Consider the following 19,733-nt stretch of genomic DNA (forward strand, 5'->3'; position numbering starts at 1 on the left):
TTGATTTCCTGGGAAACATTGGCCAGTCTTGACAAGCCCTTTCTAGTTAAGCTGAATCTCTTGTCACCTGATATTCTGATAGCACCCCTGGCCAGGTTCCTGGGGCACCAACATTGCAAAGTAGTGATCTTGCAAGACAAAAGTGTTCTTAATCTGCAGTGGCAGGCTGATGGAATTTGCAGACCAGTTTCTGACATCCCAAGTAATTATGATGCTTAAAGTATTTTAAACGATTTCAGGTCTATAAAAAAAGTGATGATGCCTATATGTATACCCTATATACTTTATTACAAAAATATTGAAATAATCCATGAGTTATTCCACTCTGCACCAACTATAAAAAAATACTATCAAAGTTTGACCGGCACTTTTAATGCAACGAAAAGCACCATGACCGAGGACACTGGGAACAGAAAGCGGGACTTTTACTTGCTGTACGGAGGTATTTAAAACCCAGAAGCTTGTTGTAAGAGTGCGACTTTACAAATGATACAAATACAGATCTTATTTGGATCTACTGAGAATCCCTCAATCAGTTCAAAAGATTTTCTTATAGTATATTCACTGCATTTGTCTGCTCATACTTACTAAAAAGTATCCCCAAACCTCTAAAAGACACATCACTTTGACCTTGGATGGGGGGAGGGGGGTAAATGTCTGTACACAGAAGATTGTTCATTCTCACATCTGCTTTTGTGGGGCTCACGCCACTCGTTCTCAGTTGATGGGACTTCCCTGTTAAGTCCTGTGGTTGGACGGTGTTTGGCACTAGAAAGGTGGGACGTGACTTGTTTTGGAATCTCGCCTGCCCACGATTGCGCAGTCGGGCACTCTTGGACCTGCAACGTCCAATTACAGACCGTTCCTCTCCTGCCGTGCTGAGCTCACTTAGGTTCCAATGTAAGCTGCACGGGCCAAAAATCATCTTTCCTTTCCCCCCACTTCCTCTTGTGTCTTTATTACAGTTTTGCAATTGAATACTGAATCACGGTTATCATTTAATTACATCACTAAGTTATCAAGCTCCTTGGTCTTCTCAAAAGTCATACATGTGCTGCATAGGATTTCTGTCAAAGGATGGTTTCAACTTAAGAGGAAAATAAAAACCAAAGGACAAATGTGTCAAAAACTAACCATTCTATCAATTCTAATACATGTGGTAAACAAACTTGGGTTTGTTGTCCATTGAGTAGGTAAGCTTTTCCCACATGGTATGGGTTTCAAAATGTAAAAAATGATGTATCCATTGTCTTCTAACAGTACTACTCTTTCTCCTGTGGACTTGAGGGAGACAGTCCCTCTCCTTTTATTTTCCTCTGGGAATCAGAACTTTGCATCAAGAAAAATCACCTAAACTATCTGGAGAGAGAACTGGTGTTGTGTGCATGTGTTAATGTGCGTATACATAGGCAGATGTGCATATGACTGAATATATTTTTATGCAAACATCAGTTAACTCCATCAAAACACCCTTTTGATTGGAGGCAACATTTTCCGTAATGATAGTGACCCTCCTGTGGATGTGCTGAGAGACTGTGCAGGAAGAGTTGGTAGTGACAAGGAGTCCTATGGAGCTGGCATCTTCCCTTCAGGTGGAGCAGGACACTTTCATCTGATATTTTGAAAGGAGACCAGCTGTAGGCAGTCAAACAATATCATGGTCAATAATAGGAAGGTCAGACTAAGGACATTACAGCTCGTGGCCCTACTCTAGGATGCAGATTCTTTATTGCCACAGCCCTGCTGTCACCCCTTCATGTGGAGGTGGTGGCTCCTCGAAGTCCTTTTATAAAGTGGTTTCATACTCCAACCGCTCCTGAATCAGGGCATCATCCTTGTACTGCAGCCTTGGAGGAGACGGGGAACATTCAAAGGCTAAAATGGCCTTTCGTAGACTTCGGTCTAAAACATGTCTCTCCCATGCTGGGTACCTATTCCTGAATAGGTCGATTTTAATGACAGATTCTTCAATCCGTGGTGGACGAGATGATGGAGTGGATGGCGCAGTGGGCCTCACCTGAAAGACAGGTACACACCCATCTCGCTCTGCAAATTTCTGGTCACGTTCACTGGCAACACTGCGGTTGTTGGAGATGGAGCGTAGAGTGCTTGTGGCCACTTCTGGAGGCAGAGTAAAGGCAGCGGCGGGATCCTCACAAGCACAACTTGGTGACTGCCCGAATCTGGGTCCATTGGGGTGAAAAAAGGCATAATACATCAGCATAAAAACAACTCCAGTTAAGAAGCTACTGAACACCACGCACAGAGCTGGGATGGCAAATGCATCTGCAATCTGGGGAGACTTGTAGAGGTACCAGAGGGCACTCAAGGCTGTATTTTCCAAAAGGATCACAAAATAGTAAATGAAGAGCCTGCAGCGTGTCCTGCCTTCTTTGACATTGAACCAGCTGAAGATGTAGATGATTCCCACTACCATGTCGAACACAATCTCCTCCCATTTGGTGATGCAGAATTCTGTCTCACAGTGGACGATCCAGAAGGTCATGATGCACCAGTGAAGGACAATGAAGATCCCAAAGTACAGCTGGAAAACCGAGGCAAAGAGGGCGAAGGTGATAACCCTGGCAGCAATGGTGAAGAAGTGCCAGCAGAACTGGATGACCACGGCCATGTAACTGATGGGCTTCTTGTCATCGCGAGAGTCTCGAAGAGCCTTCTGGTAAGAGGCCAAGGCCCAAGCCAAAGACACCAGAGAGGCTGCTGCTGTGAAACCTACAAGGCAAAACAGGAAGACAATCTGTCAACAGAGAAATATGGTGTTGTGCCCTGGAATAAGTCATATGGAATTGGGGGCAAGGAATGGACTAGCTTTGACTCCAGCAAAGCTCTGAGTTCAAGTTTGAGCTGAAACAAACATTCAGATGGGGATCTAATCATAAGTCCTTTATGATACCTCAAGCAGATGGAGAAATCATGAAGCAAATGTGAATGTACGTCAAAACTGGGTGCTAGGGGGAGGTGTAGGGATGCAGTGGCATTTAATTTCAAATTATGTTTTGCATAGATGAAGGAGGTTGCTTTACAAAGTGATGGACTGGATTATTGTGTTGTTGCCTCACTTTGCCACTTATTATCTTCCCGATTTAGGACAATCATCTACCACTGACTTCTTTGTATATAAAATCGATCATCTCTAAAATTCCTGGTCAACTTTGAGATTCTGTGACTGAAAGGGACAAATAATCAAACTAAACGAGGGACTGTCTGGTTTATCTTTTATCTTTTCATTCAGGAATAAATGTAGTTCATTTACAAAAGAAAGTTTATTCTTTCTTAAAAATAAGCTTAGAAAAAGGAGTCACAAAATACTCTTGCCAATGTTTCTTGGGATAAATGGAGTGTACTTTGTCTTAATGTAGTCCACGACTCTTCCAACAATTTTGATCTGTTCCTCACTGCCTTTCACTTAGAAAAAGAAATGTCTGCTCACTATCACTTGTCTCTTACCCTTTCATAGAGATTGTCCAGAAATCATTTTGCAACCACTACTCACCATTTTATGAAACCAGTATGTATTAAAAGTCCTTTCCATTACTTTAATAGAAAGTGATTTCTACTAAGAAGTCATTTCTATTACTTTCTTTGAACTTCACTCCATCAGCTATCTTTGACACATTATCACTATGGATCAGATGTGGGTAGGACTCACCTAAAAGACAACTGATATCCTGTGTGAGAACACTTTTGGAGTATTCCACTTTGACACTGAAATGTTATGGCAATGTGTATGGCTAGTTTACTTAATGGGGTATTTTGGACTTACCAAGCCTAAGAATGGTCATATTTTAAAGTTCATTTGACTTTTCTTCAACAGAACTTTTACTAATAACAACAAAGTCATGTCATAATCTTTCTCCCCCTTTGGACATAGTAAGAGGTGCAATTTGTAATTTTCATTTTATGTTTTGATAGAGAAAAGTTTCTACCTATAACCCTAAAAATTGAATTAATGAAATATCTTATCATTGATAGATAAAATGTTCAACTTCATGTCTTACGTATTTTATTTAGATGAACACCAAAGTATCATTATTGGTAAAGAAATAGCCAATAGCCATTTCTGACATTATCTGCTAATACAGCAGCAAACAGCCACTCTAGATTTCATCTCCTGCTCAGCACAATAACCTATCATTACTACAATCCTCAAGTGTCTGTGACAATATTTCTAGGTCAGTTAGAGAGCAGAACACAAAGGAGCTTATAATAATATATTTTTTATGTGATGGAAAAAACCTATATCAATTATTGAGCAAATTCAGATGTAAGAAGAGAGGTAAGGAGGAAAAGATTTAAAAAAAAAAAAAAAAAAAGGAAGAGGCAAGCCTCACTTGTTCAAAACCCAAAGCAGTTCTTGTGGAAAGACCCAGAACCACCTCAGAGTCTAGGGAGTCCCTTCAGTTTCCATCCATGCTCTCTGTAAGAGCCATACCAGTATGGGTACCAAACCTCACTCAAGAGAAAATCAGCTACAGCAGCACAGTCCCCTAGCAAATAATGGGGAAAAAATACAAATAAATACATACGTCACCAGATGATTCCTCAGGGGAATAATACATCACACAGAGAGAACAAATTTCCAGAAAGACACTGAACAGAAAGATATTGATAATATGATCTTCTTATCAGACACAGAAATCAAAATTGTCATAATAAAGAAATTCAGAGGCAGAAGAAAAATAAGAAAATGCAGAAAAACAAACTTAGAAATAAAATCAATGAAGAGAACATTAAAATTGGTGCTTTAAGGGCCCTGCCTGGTGGCGCAGCACTAAGAAGCTAAAGCCATTTCAGCACGAGTTCAGTCCTCACCCTGGAGGTGATCTACATGGCACTGCAGACCTCTCTTGGCACAGCTGCTCCCCTCAGCAATGTACTTAGTCAGCTGGCCTGTTCTGCTCCCCACTCTTTCTCTGGTGAATCCTCTCACTGCTCCCACACCTCTGGACTGTACTCCAGTTCTGTATGTATAAATAAATAAACCCTTAAAAAATCAGTGCTTTAAATAAGAAAATAACAGAGATACAGGACATAAAATGATTAACAGAGGAGAAGAAAAATTCTGGGGAAAGCTATGGAAGAAGTATAATGAACCAAATGGAAGAACGAATTGGTGATCTTGAAGGTGGGAATGAAAAAATAAAATCCAGGCAGAAAGAAAAATGAAGTAAAGAAAAAATGAAATATTTCAAAGATTATCATACTCCATGAAGAAGGGAAATATAAGAATAGTGGGTATTCTGGGGTGGGGAGAAGAAAGAATGAAGGGAACCTACTAAAAGAGATAATAGAATAAAATTTCCTGAGCCTGGAAAAGGAACTGAATATACAAATCCATGCAGCATAAAACACTAGGGTACCTAAATAAAACTGGACATACAGCATAGCATTCAGTAGTAAACATTCCCAGAGTTCAAGACAAAGAAAGAATATTAAAGCAGGTGATGGGGAAGAAGCAGATAATCAACAAAGGACTGCTGATCAGGCTAACATTGGACTTCTATGATGAAATACTAAAGACATACACACTTACAAAAGGCAACAAGCAAATGAAAAAATGGTCATCATCACTTATTACCAGAGAAATGCAAATCAAGATCACAATGAGATACCACCTCACATTATTGAAAATGAATCTTATTGAAAAGCTGTAGAAAGTGTGGAGGAAAGTGAAACCTCCTACACTGTTAGTGGTAGACTGGTCTCATCCCTATAAAGAGCAGTATGGATATTTCTCCATAGATTCAAAATGGATCTGCCATATGATCCATAAACACCACTCTTAGTTATTAGCCGAAAGAATTCAAAAACACTAGTTTGAAAGGAAAGCCGACTCCCATGTTTACTGTGGCACGATTTACTATAAACACGTGATGGAAACAACCTAAGTACAGATGAGTGGAACAGATGAGGGGATCATGAAGATGTACTGCATGTATGTATATATATGTATACATATATGTATATATTACTCAGTTATCAACAAAGATAAACTCATACCATTTGTGGTAATGTGGATGGAGCTGGAAGAATTATGTTAAGTGAAATAAGTAAGAAGTAGAAAGATAAAACAAAAACATGTAAGGGGACTAGATCATTTACTCTGCTGAAAAAGAGACTGTTTTCAAAGCAGAAAAAGACATAAATTAAATCTTTACATATACACATCATGAAATGATCTTTTTGCAAATTTAAAGGAATTAGAAAATTAGTTCAAATTCCCCTATAATCTTCAACCCTTTTATTGTATGCCCTAAGAAACTAGTTCAGCTTGTATTTGATGATGCAGAAACTTAACAATATTCTGGCAGTAGAAAAGTGACTTTCTAACAGCTTTGCTTTCTACGTATCTTACAAGTGAAAAATCTCTATATATCAAAAGCAAACCACTTGCATCATAACCACTCCCTTTATGAACTCTTTGCTTTAGCAACACTTAGAATTTCCTTTGTTCATTTGACTCTGATTTACTTTTTCCTGTGCTTAGCAACTGCTTTTTATAAGACAACTATATACCTGAAGAAAAAATATGGGACCATTTTAAAGTTATTCTTCATTATAAAATCACACCTACTTTGAAAGGTTAGTTGCTTTGTTTTTTACACAAATAATATCAGCTCAATTGTTTCAAATGCTAAAACAAATTCCTTTTGCCATGTATTGATTTGAGATGAATTTTCTGGAACTTCTGATATGTGGTGACACAGTGCTGGAACACATAACCCTAAGCATTACTTTAGCTAACAATGTATATTTCAACTTTTCACTTGAAAATAATTTCAAACTTATAGAAAAATTGCAAAAATAAAACTATATCGAAAACCTGTATGCTTTTTGCCCGTATTGTCATTTGACTTCATTTGCTTATTATTGTCTTCCCCATCTCACCCCAACCATTTAACAGTAAATTGCACATATTCTGGCTGCTATATTTTAAATGTTTGTGCTCCCACCATTCATATTTTGAAATCTTAGCCCCTAAAGGTGATACTATATTAATGGTTGGGGATCTTTCCAAGGTGTAGTCTTCTCCTTGGGAGTTTTCATAGATCTTCTTTATCTTTTAGGACATTCACATTCTTTTTAAGAGTACAGTATGTGACTGTCCCTTTTGGGGTTTGTTATTTCCCCATGGTTAGATTCAAATTTTGCATTCCATGTTGGAATGCCTCAGAAGTGACTCTGAATAATATTTCACAACCTATCCATCATTAGAATACTTAAATGCAAGAATTCTTTCAGCAGTCCCAGGAAGTATATATGTATCTATTAGTATATTCAAAATAACAAATAGTATATCATGCATTAAAAACTTCACCGTAAAATCAAATTGTGAGGATAGAGATAAAGGATTCAGTGGGGTCTTATTATTAAAATGGTAAAATAGACTGTAAGACCTGAGAGGTTTCCTAGTGCACCAGTCTCATTTTATCGAAAGGAAACTTGAGTCTCACTTTGAGAGGTTAAATTACGTAGTTTCCTTTCTCTCACTTATCTGTGATGAAAATTGTCTTTTGCTGCTAGGAGAAAGGACTCTATCATCTCCCTCTCTCCATCTGCTTCATCTTTTCCAAGAACTCCTACCTCAGAGAGTACAAATGTGTAACAAACCTCATTTTATCCCAAGAATAGTTCTTCACTTGATTTTATCTCTCCCCTTTAGTTCAGACTTGTGTCTTCCTTGTAATCCCTTCAATTCTTCCTCTCTATTTTTTTAAAAAAAATTGGGATAAAGTTGTATATATTTTGGGAGTAAAGGCTTTTTTTTTTTTAATCTATTTATACTTCAGATATTGGCATTTTCAGCTTGCTGCAATGGTCTTTCCCCCTTTTCAACCTCTCCAAGCAATTCCATGTATTCCCTTGCCTTGAATCATTGCCTCCAATTCAGCAAATACACACCCCCACGATTAGCCATTTCCAGCTCCAGGGCTGTTTATCTGTTTACCTGACCCTTTAAGCCTACAGTCAAAACATGCCCTATGTCCATATGTTCAAGTACCTGGAAGCAATCTGGTATGAAATGACATTTGCTTTCTCATGGAAAGAAGGCAATTTGTCTTCTCTTAAACCCCCTGTTATTACTGTAATACACTTCTCAGAATGAGAGGGAACATAAATTTCCAGATAGGCTGCCACAGTTTCAAGAAGGCGGTTTCCTGCTTAACTGGACTGAAACACCATTTTTCAAAGTCACCCAAATCCAAGTGTTCACAATTTGATACACTGTATCTGAAGGGGTCTAGAATAAACCACTATGGGAAAAAATATTTTGAGCTGAAGGCATTGAATTAATGAAATCCTTTATCTGCCTAAGAAGCACAACCTCTTAAAGAACTCATTTGTTATAAATCATCTTCCTGGGAGAACGTCTAATATTCTTTTCTAGGAGAGAAATTTGCACTATATTCATAAGACATTGTGACAAAACTATCATCTGTCTCCCATCTATTCTCGAGTCCTTCATCTTTTCAAAAGGTCATTCCCTCCCCCACCCCCCTTACTTCCCTACTTCTAAGAAGTTGTTCTTCCAGAAATGATCCTCCTGTATTAAGATGGTAGAAAAACAGCCAATTCTAATCATCTGCTTGAATCAAATTTGTTTGTGAACATTCATATGTGTACATTTGTAATTACACAGAGAACTGTTTTTTGTTTTTCTCTTGCTAATCTACATTTTGTCAATTTAATTTCCAGACACTCAATTATTTAACCTAAGAGGATAAAGAGAAACTTCTTTCTTCCATGAAACAACTCTCACTGAATTGAGTCCAGTTGATTCAGCTGTTTTGATTTTGCTTTCTGTCTGCTCTATAGCCCAAACAATTGACCTTACTTTTAATAAATAGATAAATATAGCTACTTGAATAAATAGATAGCTCTATCTATCTATCTATCTATCTATCTATCTATCTATCTATCTATCTATCTATCTATCTATCTATCATCTATCTGCATACTTATCCAATTTGGGGATAAAAATTGGTGAGGGTTATAACACTCTTGGAGCATTATAATCTGAGGTGTTTTTTTTTTTTTGTTTGTTTGTTTTTAATTTAAAAACTTCCATAGAGGGAAGAAGCTGTTTTCCCTACTCCCACTTATATCTGGCCACCTTGGGCTCTAAGTCTCAGTGCACCATGAATCAGATTTCCTGTGTGGAGGAGTTACTGGGAACAAGGAGCGGAGCTGGGCGGCCATGTGAACTTCAGACCATAGAAGGCAGGTGGTCCCACCTTTCCTGCCTTTCTGGCTCTGACTTGCCTCCTGGTACTGATGGAAGGAGATATTTGGAGAAGAGGTATGAAGGAGAGACTTGGAAAAGAAACACTTGGGTGGAATGAGAGACACATGGGGAAGCTGTTTTTGGTCCTCAGCAGACAACCGTTAAGTTGGCTTCATTTTGCATTATGTGATGTAATTGATGTGGTGTATTTTACATTTTTTTCTGTTTCTGTTTCTCTTTCTTGTGGTTTCTGTCACAGAGTATTTCAGACTTGGCAAATTTTCAAGATTTGGCGGCCGCCCCTCATGCTAATCTTGTTTGGTTGGGCAACTGACAATGAGGGGTTGGGTAATTTTTAGTGTTAGCTGTTATTTGAAATACTTTTTTCATCTTGTCTCTTTACACATACCAATTCTATCAAAAATCTTTCACACTAAAAGTCTGCTTCTTTTGTCTTCCTGCATGCGGATGACTAGATCCCTCTTAGAGCATCTGCCCCTTAACAGTTAGTGGGTGCCTGGGTCTCCTGTGGCCACAGGCTAAAAAGAACTCTTGACTTGGGGGGGGGGAGGGAGATACTTCCAGCTTCTCAGTTTTGTGCCATGTAAAGTGTAATATGCTCTGCTTAGTAACTCAGAGAGTAGTTTCTTAAAGGAAAGACCAAGATACTTGTCCATTTTGAATAGTTTTTTTTTTTTTGAGTAAAGACTGTGAGACCATTACTAGTTTGTCAGATCCTTAGCATTTCAAAGGGAGTAGAAATGAATGCCATGTCGTCCAAAGTTGCAAATTTCTTCCTTCTTTTCTTGTGGGTATCTTTTGTTATCTGGTGTTACTCTTCATGTATTTTCCACTGTTCCCTTCTTTTCTTCTATATTTTGGTCTCTCCTTCTCTTTTGCTATGCCTCTGCTCTCACTCATTCTGTCCTTTTTCCTATTCCCTCTATTCACTGAACATATCATAAAATAGAATTATGATAAAAAAGGAGTTTCTTCGGGCTCTCCCTGGTGGCCCAGCGGGTTAAAGCACAGCACTGAGAAGCTAAAGCCACTTCCGCATGAGTTCCATTCCCACCTGCCCCGGAGGTGACCACATGGCGTGGCAGACCTCTCCTGACCTGCCTGCTGCTCCCCTCAGCAGTGTACTTCATCTATCTGCCTGTTCTGCTCCCCACTCTGTCTCTGGTGAAGCCTCTCGCCACCCCTGAGCTTCTGGCCTGTACCCCAGTTCTGTATGCACAAATAAATAAATCTTAAATAAAAAAATAAAAAAGAAATTTCTTCAATGAAACAGGTTTGGTGCTGTCCAAACTAACTTCACAACGGTTCTTAATACTTAAAGCAAGAAAAGAACTTACTTTAATTAGATGTCAATGGTCTACTGTAATTACTCATTTCCTACCTCTGCTCTGAATCTTGTGATTTGGCTCCCATTTCAGAATTGCTTTAAAAGACACCCATAGCTCCTCTTAAAAGGACTCATTATCACTAACCTCTATTTTTGATCACAAGTGACTTGCTTTCCTATAATCTTTCCCTAATTTGGATCTAAATACAATCTTAATGAAAAAGTCAGAGAATTCTTCATATTTTATTTAGGATTATATAAAAAAGCAGATTAGAATTAGGTTGATAAATGTTGGAAGCAAAATCTACATCACCTCAATTTAAACATCCTTTCTTCTAGGGAATAATGGGTAGGGAATAGTATGGGATATAAGAATTTTTAAAAATATTATGATACAAGAGACCTTTTCACCTTTGAAACCTCTAGAGTAGGAGAGGGCAACTTCTGGTCCCACATGTAAATTAATTCTCTCCATGAGCATGTTTTCATGTCAACAATCCCTCCTCTTCCTTCAGAGTACTTATCCCAATATAAACTTACGTTCCATTTTGCATTTGCTTAATTATTGCATTTCTTACTTGAATAAAATAAGAATAATGATATGCCTTGTTTACTTTTCTCTTAGTGCCTTGCACTTTAACTGGCATATATGAAAAGTTAATACTTAGAGACTCAGACAGGAAAGGAAGGGAGGGAGAGAGAGAAGAGAGAGAGAGAAGGAAAGAGAAACAGACAGAGACAGAAGACTCCAGATATATAGCATTAGAACCACAGGAAGATAGAGATGTTAAAAATATATGCACAGTTTTTCATTGTTCTCTTATTCTCCCCAATTTCAGCCTGAGTTGCAAATGCCAAAATACTGTGAAATAAAATCTCTATTTCTGTCGTGTTGTTTGTGGTCTGGGTGTAAACATGAATTTCTGGAAATCTCCAGGGAATGTTTTATAGGATTGATAGTCTAATTCTCTAGATGTAGGAGGTTTGGGAGTTGAACCAAGTAGTGTAATTCTTTGACTCTTCAACAAATAAAATGACCTGTCACGATTCTTCTTAGTGGGGAGGCATAATTCAAGCCCTTCCTCTGACCAAAGGTAACAGTCTCAGGCAAAAACTTGGTCTTTGATCATGTTTACAACCAAACAGCAGCTGGTACAAAAGAGCTCTCTCTCTCTTTTAACTTTGAAGTGTATTACTGTACAAAATTTTAAAAATATACAAATCAGGGAGAATAAACAATGAATGAAACTTCCATGCAGGATCAACTAAAAGGCTTTACTCAGATCTGACATTCATCACAAGGGAAGCGAAACTTTTGTCCAGGAGGGGTACCTCTTGATGGAGTCTTGAAGCTACTCCCTCTTGCGTCTTCCTGCAGCTACACTTTTCTGCTAATGATTTCCCTGTACTGACAGAAACAAAAGAACTGTGCTGAACGTGAACTTGCTAAGAGATGATGTTTTACTGGCACATCGTGGAAAACCTGATGTGGAAGCTCTGTGGACCTCCGCTCTCCGGCGGCCATCTTGTCCCTGCTGTGGTTACACTGCCATCTCTCCATTCTTCAGCTGTAGATAAGAGCACCTCTTTTTTCCAGAGACAGGAAAGCTGCCTGTCTCCAGTTAGTGTTTGCATCCTTCAATTGTTAGTTTATGCTGAAACAACATTCCTGTCCTTTGGAAGGTTGCTCTTCGCCGCTCGTCTAAACCCAGCCCACTTGTTCTATGTGCTCACGATATCCTGCGTTTGCTCACAGCGCTGCACTTAATGCAGGTGCTGAGGACCATGTCTCCCCAGAAGGTTTGGATCTGGGTCCCCACCATCTGCCACTCTGCTATGCGTCAGTTTTTGAAGTGCAATGTGCATCTGTCTTCAGGAGCTACACTCAGGTTGTTTCCCTGTCTACCCACCGTCTCTGATGCAACATTCATAACTTCCCTTCTTTTTTTTTTAAACTTATTTATTTATTCATATCGAACTGGGGTACAGGCCAGGGATGCGGAGGGTGAGAGGATTCACCAGAGACAGAGTGGGGTACAGAACAGGCAGATCGACGAGGTACACTGCTAAGGGGAGCAGCGGGCGGGTCAGGAGAGGTCTGCCTCGCCAAGTGGACTCCTCCGGAGCAGGCGGGAATCGAACTCATGCGGAAGTGGCTTAAGCTTCTTAGTGCAGTGCTAACCCGCTGCGCCACCAGGGAGGGCCAACTTCCCTTCTTTACATCCAATTTCTCCATTCTCTCTGTCAACTTCAAGTTCTGGGAAGGAAATGTAGAGGATTTCCCCACCAATAGTTTGGGAACAAATGATTTGCAATACAACCTTTCTTGGATGCAGGCAAGCTTATCATATAGTTATTTATATTTGTAGTCTCTCACTTCAAATAGAATGCATTTTTCCCTTAAAAGTGTAGTATCTAAGCAAAACAAAATGTTGCATTTTAGATGCCAACATAATACTGTGCTCTTGGAGAAAAATTGTTTTTATAGTTTGATGGTGAATTTTTTTAAAAGATTTATTTATTTATTCATACAGAACTGGGGTACAGGCCAGAGATGCAAAGGGTGAGAGGCTTCACCAGAGACAGAGTGGGGAGCAGAACAGGCAGATGGACGAAGTACACTGCTGAGGGGAGCAGCGGGCGGGTCAGGAGAGGCCTGCCACGCCATGTGGTCACCTCCGGGGCAGGCGGGAATCGAACTCATGCGGAAGTGGCTTTAGCTTCTTAGTGCTGTGCTTTAACCCGCTGCACCACCAGGGAGGGCCTATGCTAACACTTTTGAGGCAAATACTGTTTTGCACACAGGAAACAGAGACACAACCTGACCAAACTCATAGTGTTAGCAAGGAGGGCAGGGACCAGAATTCACAAATCTAAAACCACACAACAACATGTACACTAAGACAATAGACTGGGAAAGCGAAGCTCAGAGAATTGCAGAGGGTTCTTGAATTGCTTGCAATCCAAACTCATGAGGCAACAACATAGTGGGCTCTAGATAATTTTGGAGGCTCATTAAATGGTCACTTTTTTAGGCATCTGACTCCCAAAAGGCTCTCTTTCACCTGCTCTTTCATGTTCGCAGCAGTCATATTTTTTCTCAGGCCACAGGGTTCCATTTTGAATTCACTTCATAAAATAAATAAAAAGAACAAGCGCACAGAAGGAATTTCATGTTTTTCTCTTCTTCACATTTTCTAAATTAAAGCCCTGTCCTTTATTTTCACATTGCCCAACTTCAGTTGCCCAATGAGAACAGCAAGTTAAAAAAAAAAAAAAGCAACAAATATTCCAAACCATAATGGTTTCCTATTTCTTCAGTAAATTTAGAACTTGTCTCTTAGCTACAGATGTAGTAGCAAGCTTAAAATAATGGTGATCATTAAAAATCTTGACATGCACTAAGGATTATGATATATCAAGGTAGCATTTCCCATTAATAATCTCATTTCTTTTTCACAGCATTCTTTCTTCCACAAAATTAATCTGCCCATTTTATATATGGGGAAACTGAGGCTTAGAGAAATTAATCTTAGCCAGAGGATGGCAACTTTCCCTGTCTCTGTCACTGCCATTTAGTTCTGACCTAGCAGCAAGAAAGTAGGCACAGACAATATTTGTAGTCAGTGGAATGAGTTTGGCCCAAGGACTTTAGTTTCCTGACCCTTCATCCAACCCACAAACCCACTTCATTTTAAAGAAGCAGCAGAATTAGGAATTACAGTTATATTTTTCTGACTTTAAGGACCTTACAATTTTTCTGTATACTTTGAAACATTTGGGGCCAATTTCAAAACTAGTAACTGTGGTAACTTTTGGGCGGGCGTAGTGTGGTGTCTGTCTGAGTTAAAGCCCAGAAAGCTTATCCCAAATGATCCATCAACTAAATAAAATGATGAAAGATCTGTGTGTCAGAATGTCCATCCTATCCACCGATGAAGTTGGAGTGTGAGAGAACCTCTTGAGGGTAGACTATAAACACCTAAAGTTAATGAGTAAGAAGCACAAATGTCACACTTCCATGTTGTTGATCATTCTAATGAAAGCAGGGAGACGTTTGCAAGATGGCCACTGGTTCAGGCTGGCTTTCCTCAGGCTTTATTCTGTCTCTGTCTGTGAAAAGGCCAGCTCCGCATCTGTTGAGCCCCCTCTGTACCACCAGAAGCATCTGAGACAGGATCCTTAATTGTTTGTTCTTTATTATGTTCTCAGATATGTTTGCATATGTGGGAATTTGATGGCTCACAATTCATCTGCTAGGTCTCCAGCTTATAGATCTACTAGTTTATTTGGTGGTGTATGTGTGTCCTATACATCAGGGCATTCATGGGGGAGTGCCAGCATCTAGGTCCCTGGGTTTATAACCAAATGTTAAATGAGAACGATGGACCAGTCACCCACATTCAAAATTATTCATGCTAGAAATTGGAAGGGGGCCGAGAAGATGGGAAATAGTGATATTAAGCTGACATCCCAAATGTCACTGGGATAAATAAATCCAAGGAAATCAAAACACACTTGAGCAACAGTTGTAGGGGTGGGTAACATGAGGTGGAGGCAGTGCCAAGGATCTGTCGGAGGTGCTGGCATGTGATGTTCATGGCATGATGAGGTGACATAAATATTTGTATCTAGGGACAGGAAAGCTAAAGCTCTTTTCTGGTAACAGTTGAGAGTCTGCCCACCTGGGAAGCTGGAGAGAGTGCCACTGACGGGAGAGTTTCCAAAGAAGAGACTGGAAAGAGCACACAGCCTGTGCCCTTTGGGATGTGCTTGGCACAATCTTACCAAGGGGCTTGCATCACCAAGTCCTTCCCTTTGGGTCTCCCTCCTTGTTTCCTCTCTATTCCTTTATAGCTGTTTGCTGAACAGCTATTAAATTCACTGAGCCCCTTAGAAGAACTGGAGGTCAGTGTATAGAGTGTGTGTAGAATGCACACACATGTGTAATGTTTATATTTACATTTCAGTGAGTGGAACACTGAGAAGTGAGGCTCTACCCAGGAGGGGAGGCAGCTCAAGAAAAATGGGCATATGTCAAGATTTGTGGGTTCTATTCAGATGGTTGTGAGGATGTGTGAGGAGCAGAGAGCTGATTAGAGTCATCTACCACCCACACAATTGCACATGAATATACATGCACACACATGCACAGATACATGTGCATATCCTTATCCTGTGACAGTGGCACATACAGCAGCCTCATGTTCAATTCATGGAGTGACAGGGCAAACTAGAATGGGGTGGGGCGGGGGTAAGACGTCAAGCATAGGTGGGAGACTGCAGTAGATCTAAGCAGAGAGCAGTGAATACAGGGGAAACTTGACTGATCTGAGCTGCCTGACTCTGGGCAAGCCACTTGATTTTACTGATTTTTTGTATATTTGAGTGAAAATCAATAAATAGTTTCCATGAAAGCATTTTATGATCAGAACTCTATCTAAATATGATTAACATTGCAAATCCTAGCTTTCTCCTGGAGTGTGTCCCTTTCTTCCACTTCTAGGAACTCTTTCATGCCTGGAAGAGAAGGATGTTTTACTGGAGGAGACTGGTTTTACCAGAAGAATGGGACAGAGAAATAATAGAGTAAGAGGTACAACCAACAGAGTAAAGGAACACTTTTTGTCTAAGAAATTATTTTGACAGGATAAAATTTCTTTTTAACTAAACTTTTAAGAATTATATTATTTATGTTTGCATACAGAACTGGGGTACAGGCCAGAGGTGTAGGGGTGGTGAGGAGATTCACCAAAGACAAAGTGGGGAGCAGAGTAGGCAGATCGATGAAGTACGCTGCTGAGGGGAGCAGTGGGCGAGACAAGAGAAGTCTGTTGCACCATGTGGGTCACCTCCCTGGGATCGAACTGGTGCTAAAGTGGCTGTGGCTAGCTCTGTAGTGCTATGCATTAATCTGTTGTGCTACCAGGGAGGGCCCCAGCATAAAATTTCTAAAATCGCTTTACAACAGTTGGTATTATTTATGAAGGTAGAATATATACTTTGTTTTATTTGGATTAACTATTGATAACAGAAACCCTCTCCTCTTACCCACCCCTTCTGTTGAAAGTAAGGAGGTAACAGGGGAGAAACTGCTGGCAAAGACAGTGAGGAGTCATGGAGACCAGGAGAAAGGGTGCTGGTTGGAGAAAGGCGGGAGGGTGTGGGAATGACTTACTCTGAACCCTGTGGAGGACTTGGGAAAGAGCAACACACACTTGATTTATCTCCTTTGACTGCTTATTTTCCTGTTTCATTTCTTAAACAATTTCTAGCAGAAATGGAGGCTTTTTGAAAATACCTTGCTTTTACACAGTTTATCTTTAAGCATCTCAAAGATTTAATTGTTCTCTGGCCTGAAGGATTTAAATGAGCAGGGAGAGGCCTTTCAATGGTGGGGCCTACGACCCTTGGCTTATGTCCTATTTTCCAGTGTCTTGCATTTTGGGTTGCCTCATTTTTACTCTTTTTTTTTTTTAAGATTTATTTATTTATTCATACAGAACTGGGGTACAGGTCAGAGATGCGGAGGGTGAGAGGCTTCACCAGAGACAGAGTGGAGAGCAGAACAGGCAGATCGATGCTGAGGGGAGCGGTGGGCGGGTCAGGAGAGGTCTGCCACGCCATGTGGTCTCCTCCGGGGCAGGCAGGGATCAAACTCATGCGGAAGGAGCTTTTGATTCTTAGTGCAGTGCTTTAACCCACTGCGCCACAAGGGAGGGCTCTTTTAATAAAATAAACATGACCATTTGCTGCTGGGACCATTTAATAATACAGTCATAAATTGTGCTTTCAGGCCTGGCAATGCCACTGCAGGTGATTTACACCCAGACGATATGGATTTTAGCATTATCTGTTCTTACAGTTGAACTGGTCCAGCAAAAGCCACCAATGAGGATCCCAAATGGGTCACGAGTGGTACAAAAACAGGAACTGAGCTCAACCTTCTCAGTATCCTCTTCTCCCATTCTCTCCATCCCCCGGGACCGTCATCTTTTCTCCTCTTTTCTTGGGATTCAGGGAGGAGGATCATGTGTCATATTCTCCTCACATTGGCTGTCTCTGGGAGAAAAAGAGCTCTTGAGAATGGAAAGATGAGTTTTTCCCAGAGAGGAAGGCTATGAAGCACCTAATAATATAAGACTGCCTTGAAAGGGAAGCCATGGCTCTTTCTTTCTGGAGCAGCAGTAGTTTCCCAGGATCTGGAATCATAGGCAGGGAGGGATGTTGGCATCCAGTGCCTGTAGGACTTTGGCCATCTCTGTCTCCGTTCTTGCTCTTCCCTCAGGGTAGGAGCTCTTAAGTCTCACCTCTCTGGAAACTTTTGGGTATTTGACTGTGAAACTTGATAGACAGAAAACCCAGTTAAATGAGGCTGGGAGGCTAGAAGAGAATACCCATGCAAGTGCAAACTCTAGGATCTAAGTTACCTTGCATTTCTAGTGAGAAAGTGATGGTGTTTCTCTGCGCCAGTGGAAGGGAAAAGGCATCACCACTCAACAGTCCTCCCCCACCCAAAAGGTATATTATGGGGTGCTGGGCTTGGAGAAAAGAATACACATGTGTATCTCACCATGAGACTGCATTTATGAAATTGCCTTTTTGGGTTTCTTAATAGTACCATGTTACTGGCAGAATAACTGATTATTTGGGTTCAGTAGCCCATATCTTATCTTGGATCACCACCGTGTTCTACTCTGTTCTGTAGACTGTCTGCTCTGTGATTTGTGTCTGAGATGATCCACGTCGTCTGGGTGTAAGTTTTCCTTTGGAAAACTTAGCATGTTCTCTATCCACTGGCAGCTAGCGCTCCTCTGTGTGCTCTCTTACTACTGTGTATATACCTTGATTTTAATCTCAAGCTCTTTATTAGTATCTTTCTTTTTTATGGACTCCATGTAGGTAGAAATTGAGTCCTATCCATTGCTGTACTACAAGAGAAGCAGAAAATGCCTAGCACACTTGATAAATTGCATTGAACTGAACTGAAATGAATTTGGAGATGCTTTAAATTGAAGTATTGCTTAGGTGCCATTCATCCTTGTAATGAGGAGATATAATGGACGTGGATCTGGAACCATTTATTAGTCTCCCAAAAATGAGCTAGCTCTCAGGGACAGATTGTGTAAAACACGAATCATCAAAATTCCAATGTGCATTGCTCCCTGACCAAGACATGCTCTTAATACGACAGAAGCAAATTAAATGCATGTTATCAACATGTGTAAAGTTTTTTTCAATTAGGGTTTTGTACGCTAGTGAGCAATAAAAAACAGTAATTTCCCATATGGCATACTTTAAATGGAAACAAGCAACTCCAGATTCAAGACTTTCTCAGAAAATTGATAATATATGTCAGGGTGAATTTGGTATTATTAAAGGCAATTTAATTCTGAGTTCTCTGGGATTTTACATATTTTAGAGTTTTTTGATTAATATGATGTAAGAAATGGTGTAATTTGGAAATGTTGTTATATAAGCGGTCCTACAATCATTACAATTACATGATCGTTCCAAAGAAAACAGTACCATTCAGTTTATTCTCAACTATAAACTCACAGAAAAGACTTGAAGCAGATAACTATAAAATAAATGAATTTAAGTAAACAACAGAAAAAATTTAAAAAGTGATATCACAATCCTAGGCAAATTGAGCATTAAAATTTCAGTCTGAGTTTCCAAGATAACAAAAAATTCACTAGGGCAAATAATTCTCATTCGTTGGTAATAGGAAGTAGTAAAGTGATACTAGTCCTGGTAGAATTTTTAAAAGCTGTGAGCCAGCAGTCATTGCAGTTTTCATCGGACATGTACTAAGTTCATAGACTATGGATTTCATTATAAACTTTGTCAAAAATCTAACCCAAGTAATAGAAATGGTAGGTCTGTTAGGTATGGACTATTTCTCTAAAGAATAAGACAAAATGAGGTCAGAGCGAAACTAAAATATAATTCACAGGCATGAAACCAGCTATTTTTGGCTATTAGTAGGGAAAAGGAAAGTCAGTCATACATAATAGATCGGTATGCATAAAAATGGTCTCTGCTGCCTTCCCTGGTGGCACACCGGAAGATTTAAGCATTATCAGTCTTGGGCTCTCAAAGGTGGCCCGATGGGTAAGGATGCAGCACTGCAAG

General features: G+C 39.9%; 1 protein-coding gene across 1 annotated transcript in view; it reads right to left on the reverse strand.

Annotated features, from left to right (window-relative positions):
* Positions 1-278: 278 nt before the first annotated feature.
* XKR4 (XK, Kell blood group complex subunit-related family, member 4) overlaps positions 279-19,733 on the reverse strand; it is a 381,414-nt gene continuing 361,959 nt past the window's right edge. Inside the window, exon 3 of the mRNA XM_004679873.2 lies at positions 279-2,733. Coding sequence (XP_004679930.1) covers positions 1,787-2,733 — 947 coding nt within the window. The 3' untranslated portion in view covers positions 279-1,786. The remainder of the gene's footprint in view (positions 2,734-19,733) is intronic.

This window comes from Condylura cristata, unplaced genomic scaffold, assembly GCF_000260355.1.
Source record: "Condylura cristata isolate star-nosed mole 26May11 unplaced genomic scaffold, ConCri1.0 scaffold00009, whole genome shotgun sequence".
NCBI lineage: Eukaryota > Metazoa > Chordata > Mammalia > Eulipotyphla > Talpidae > Condylura > Condylura cristata.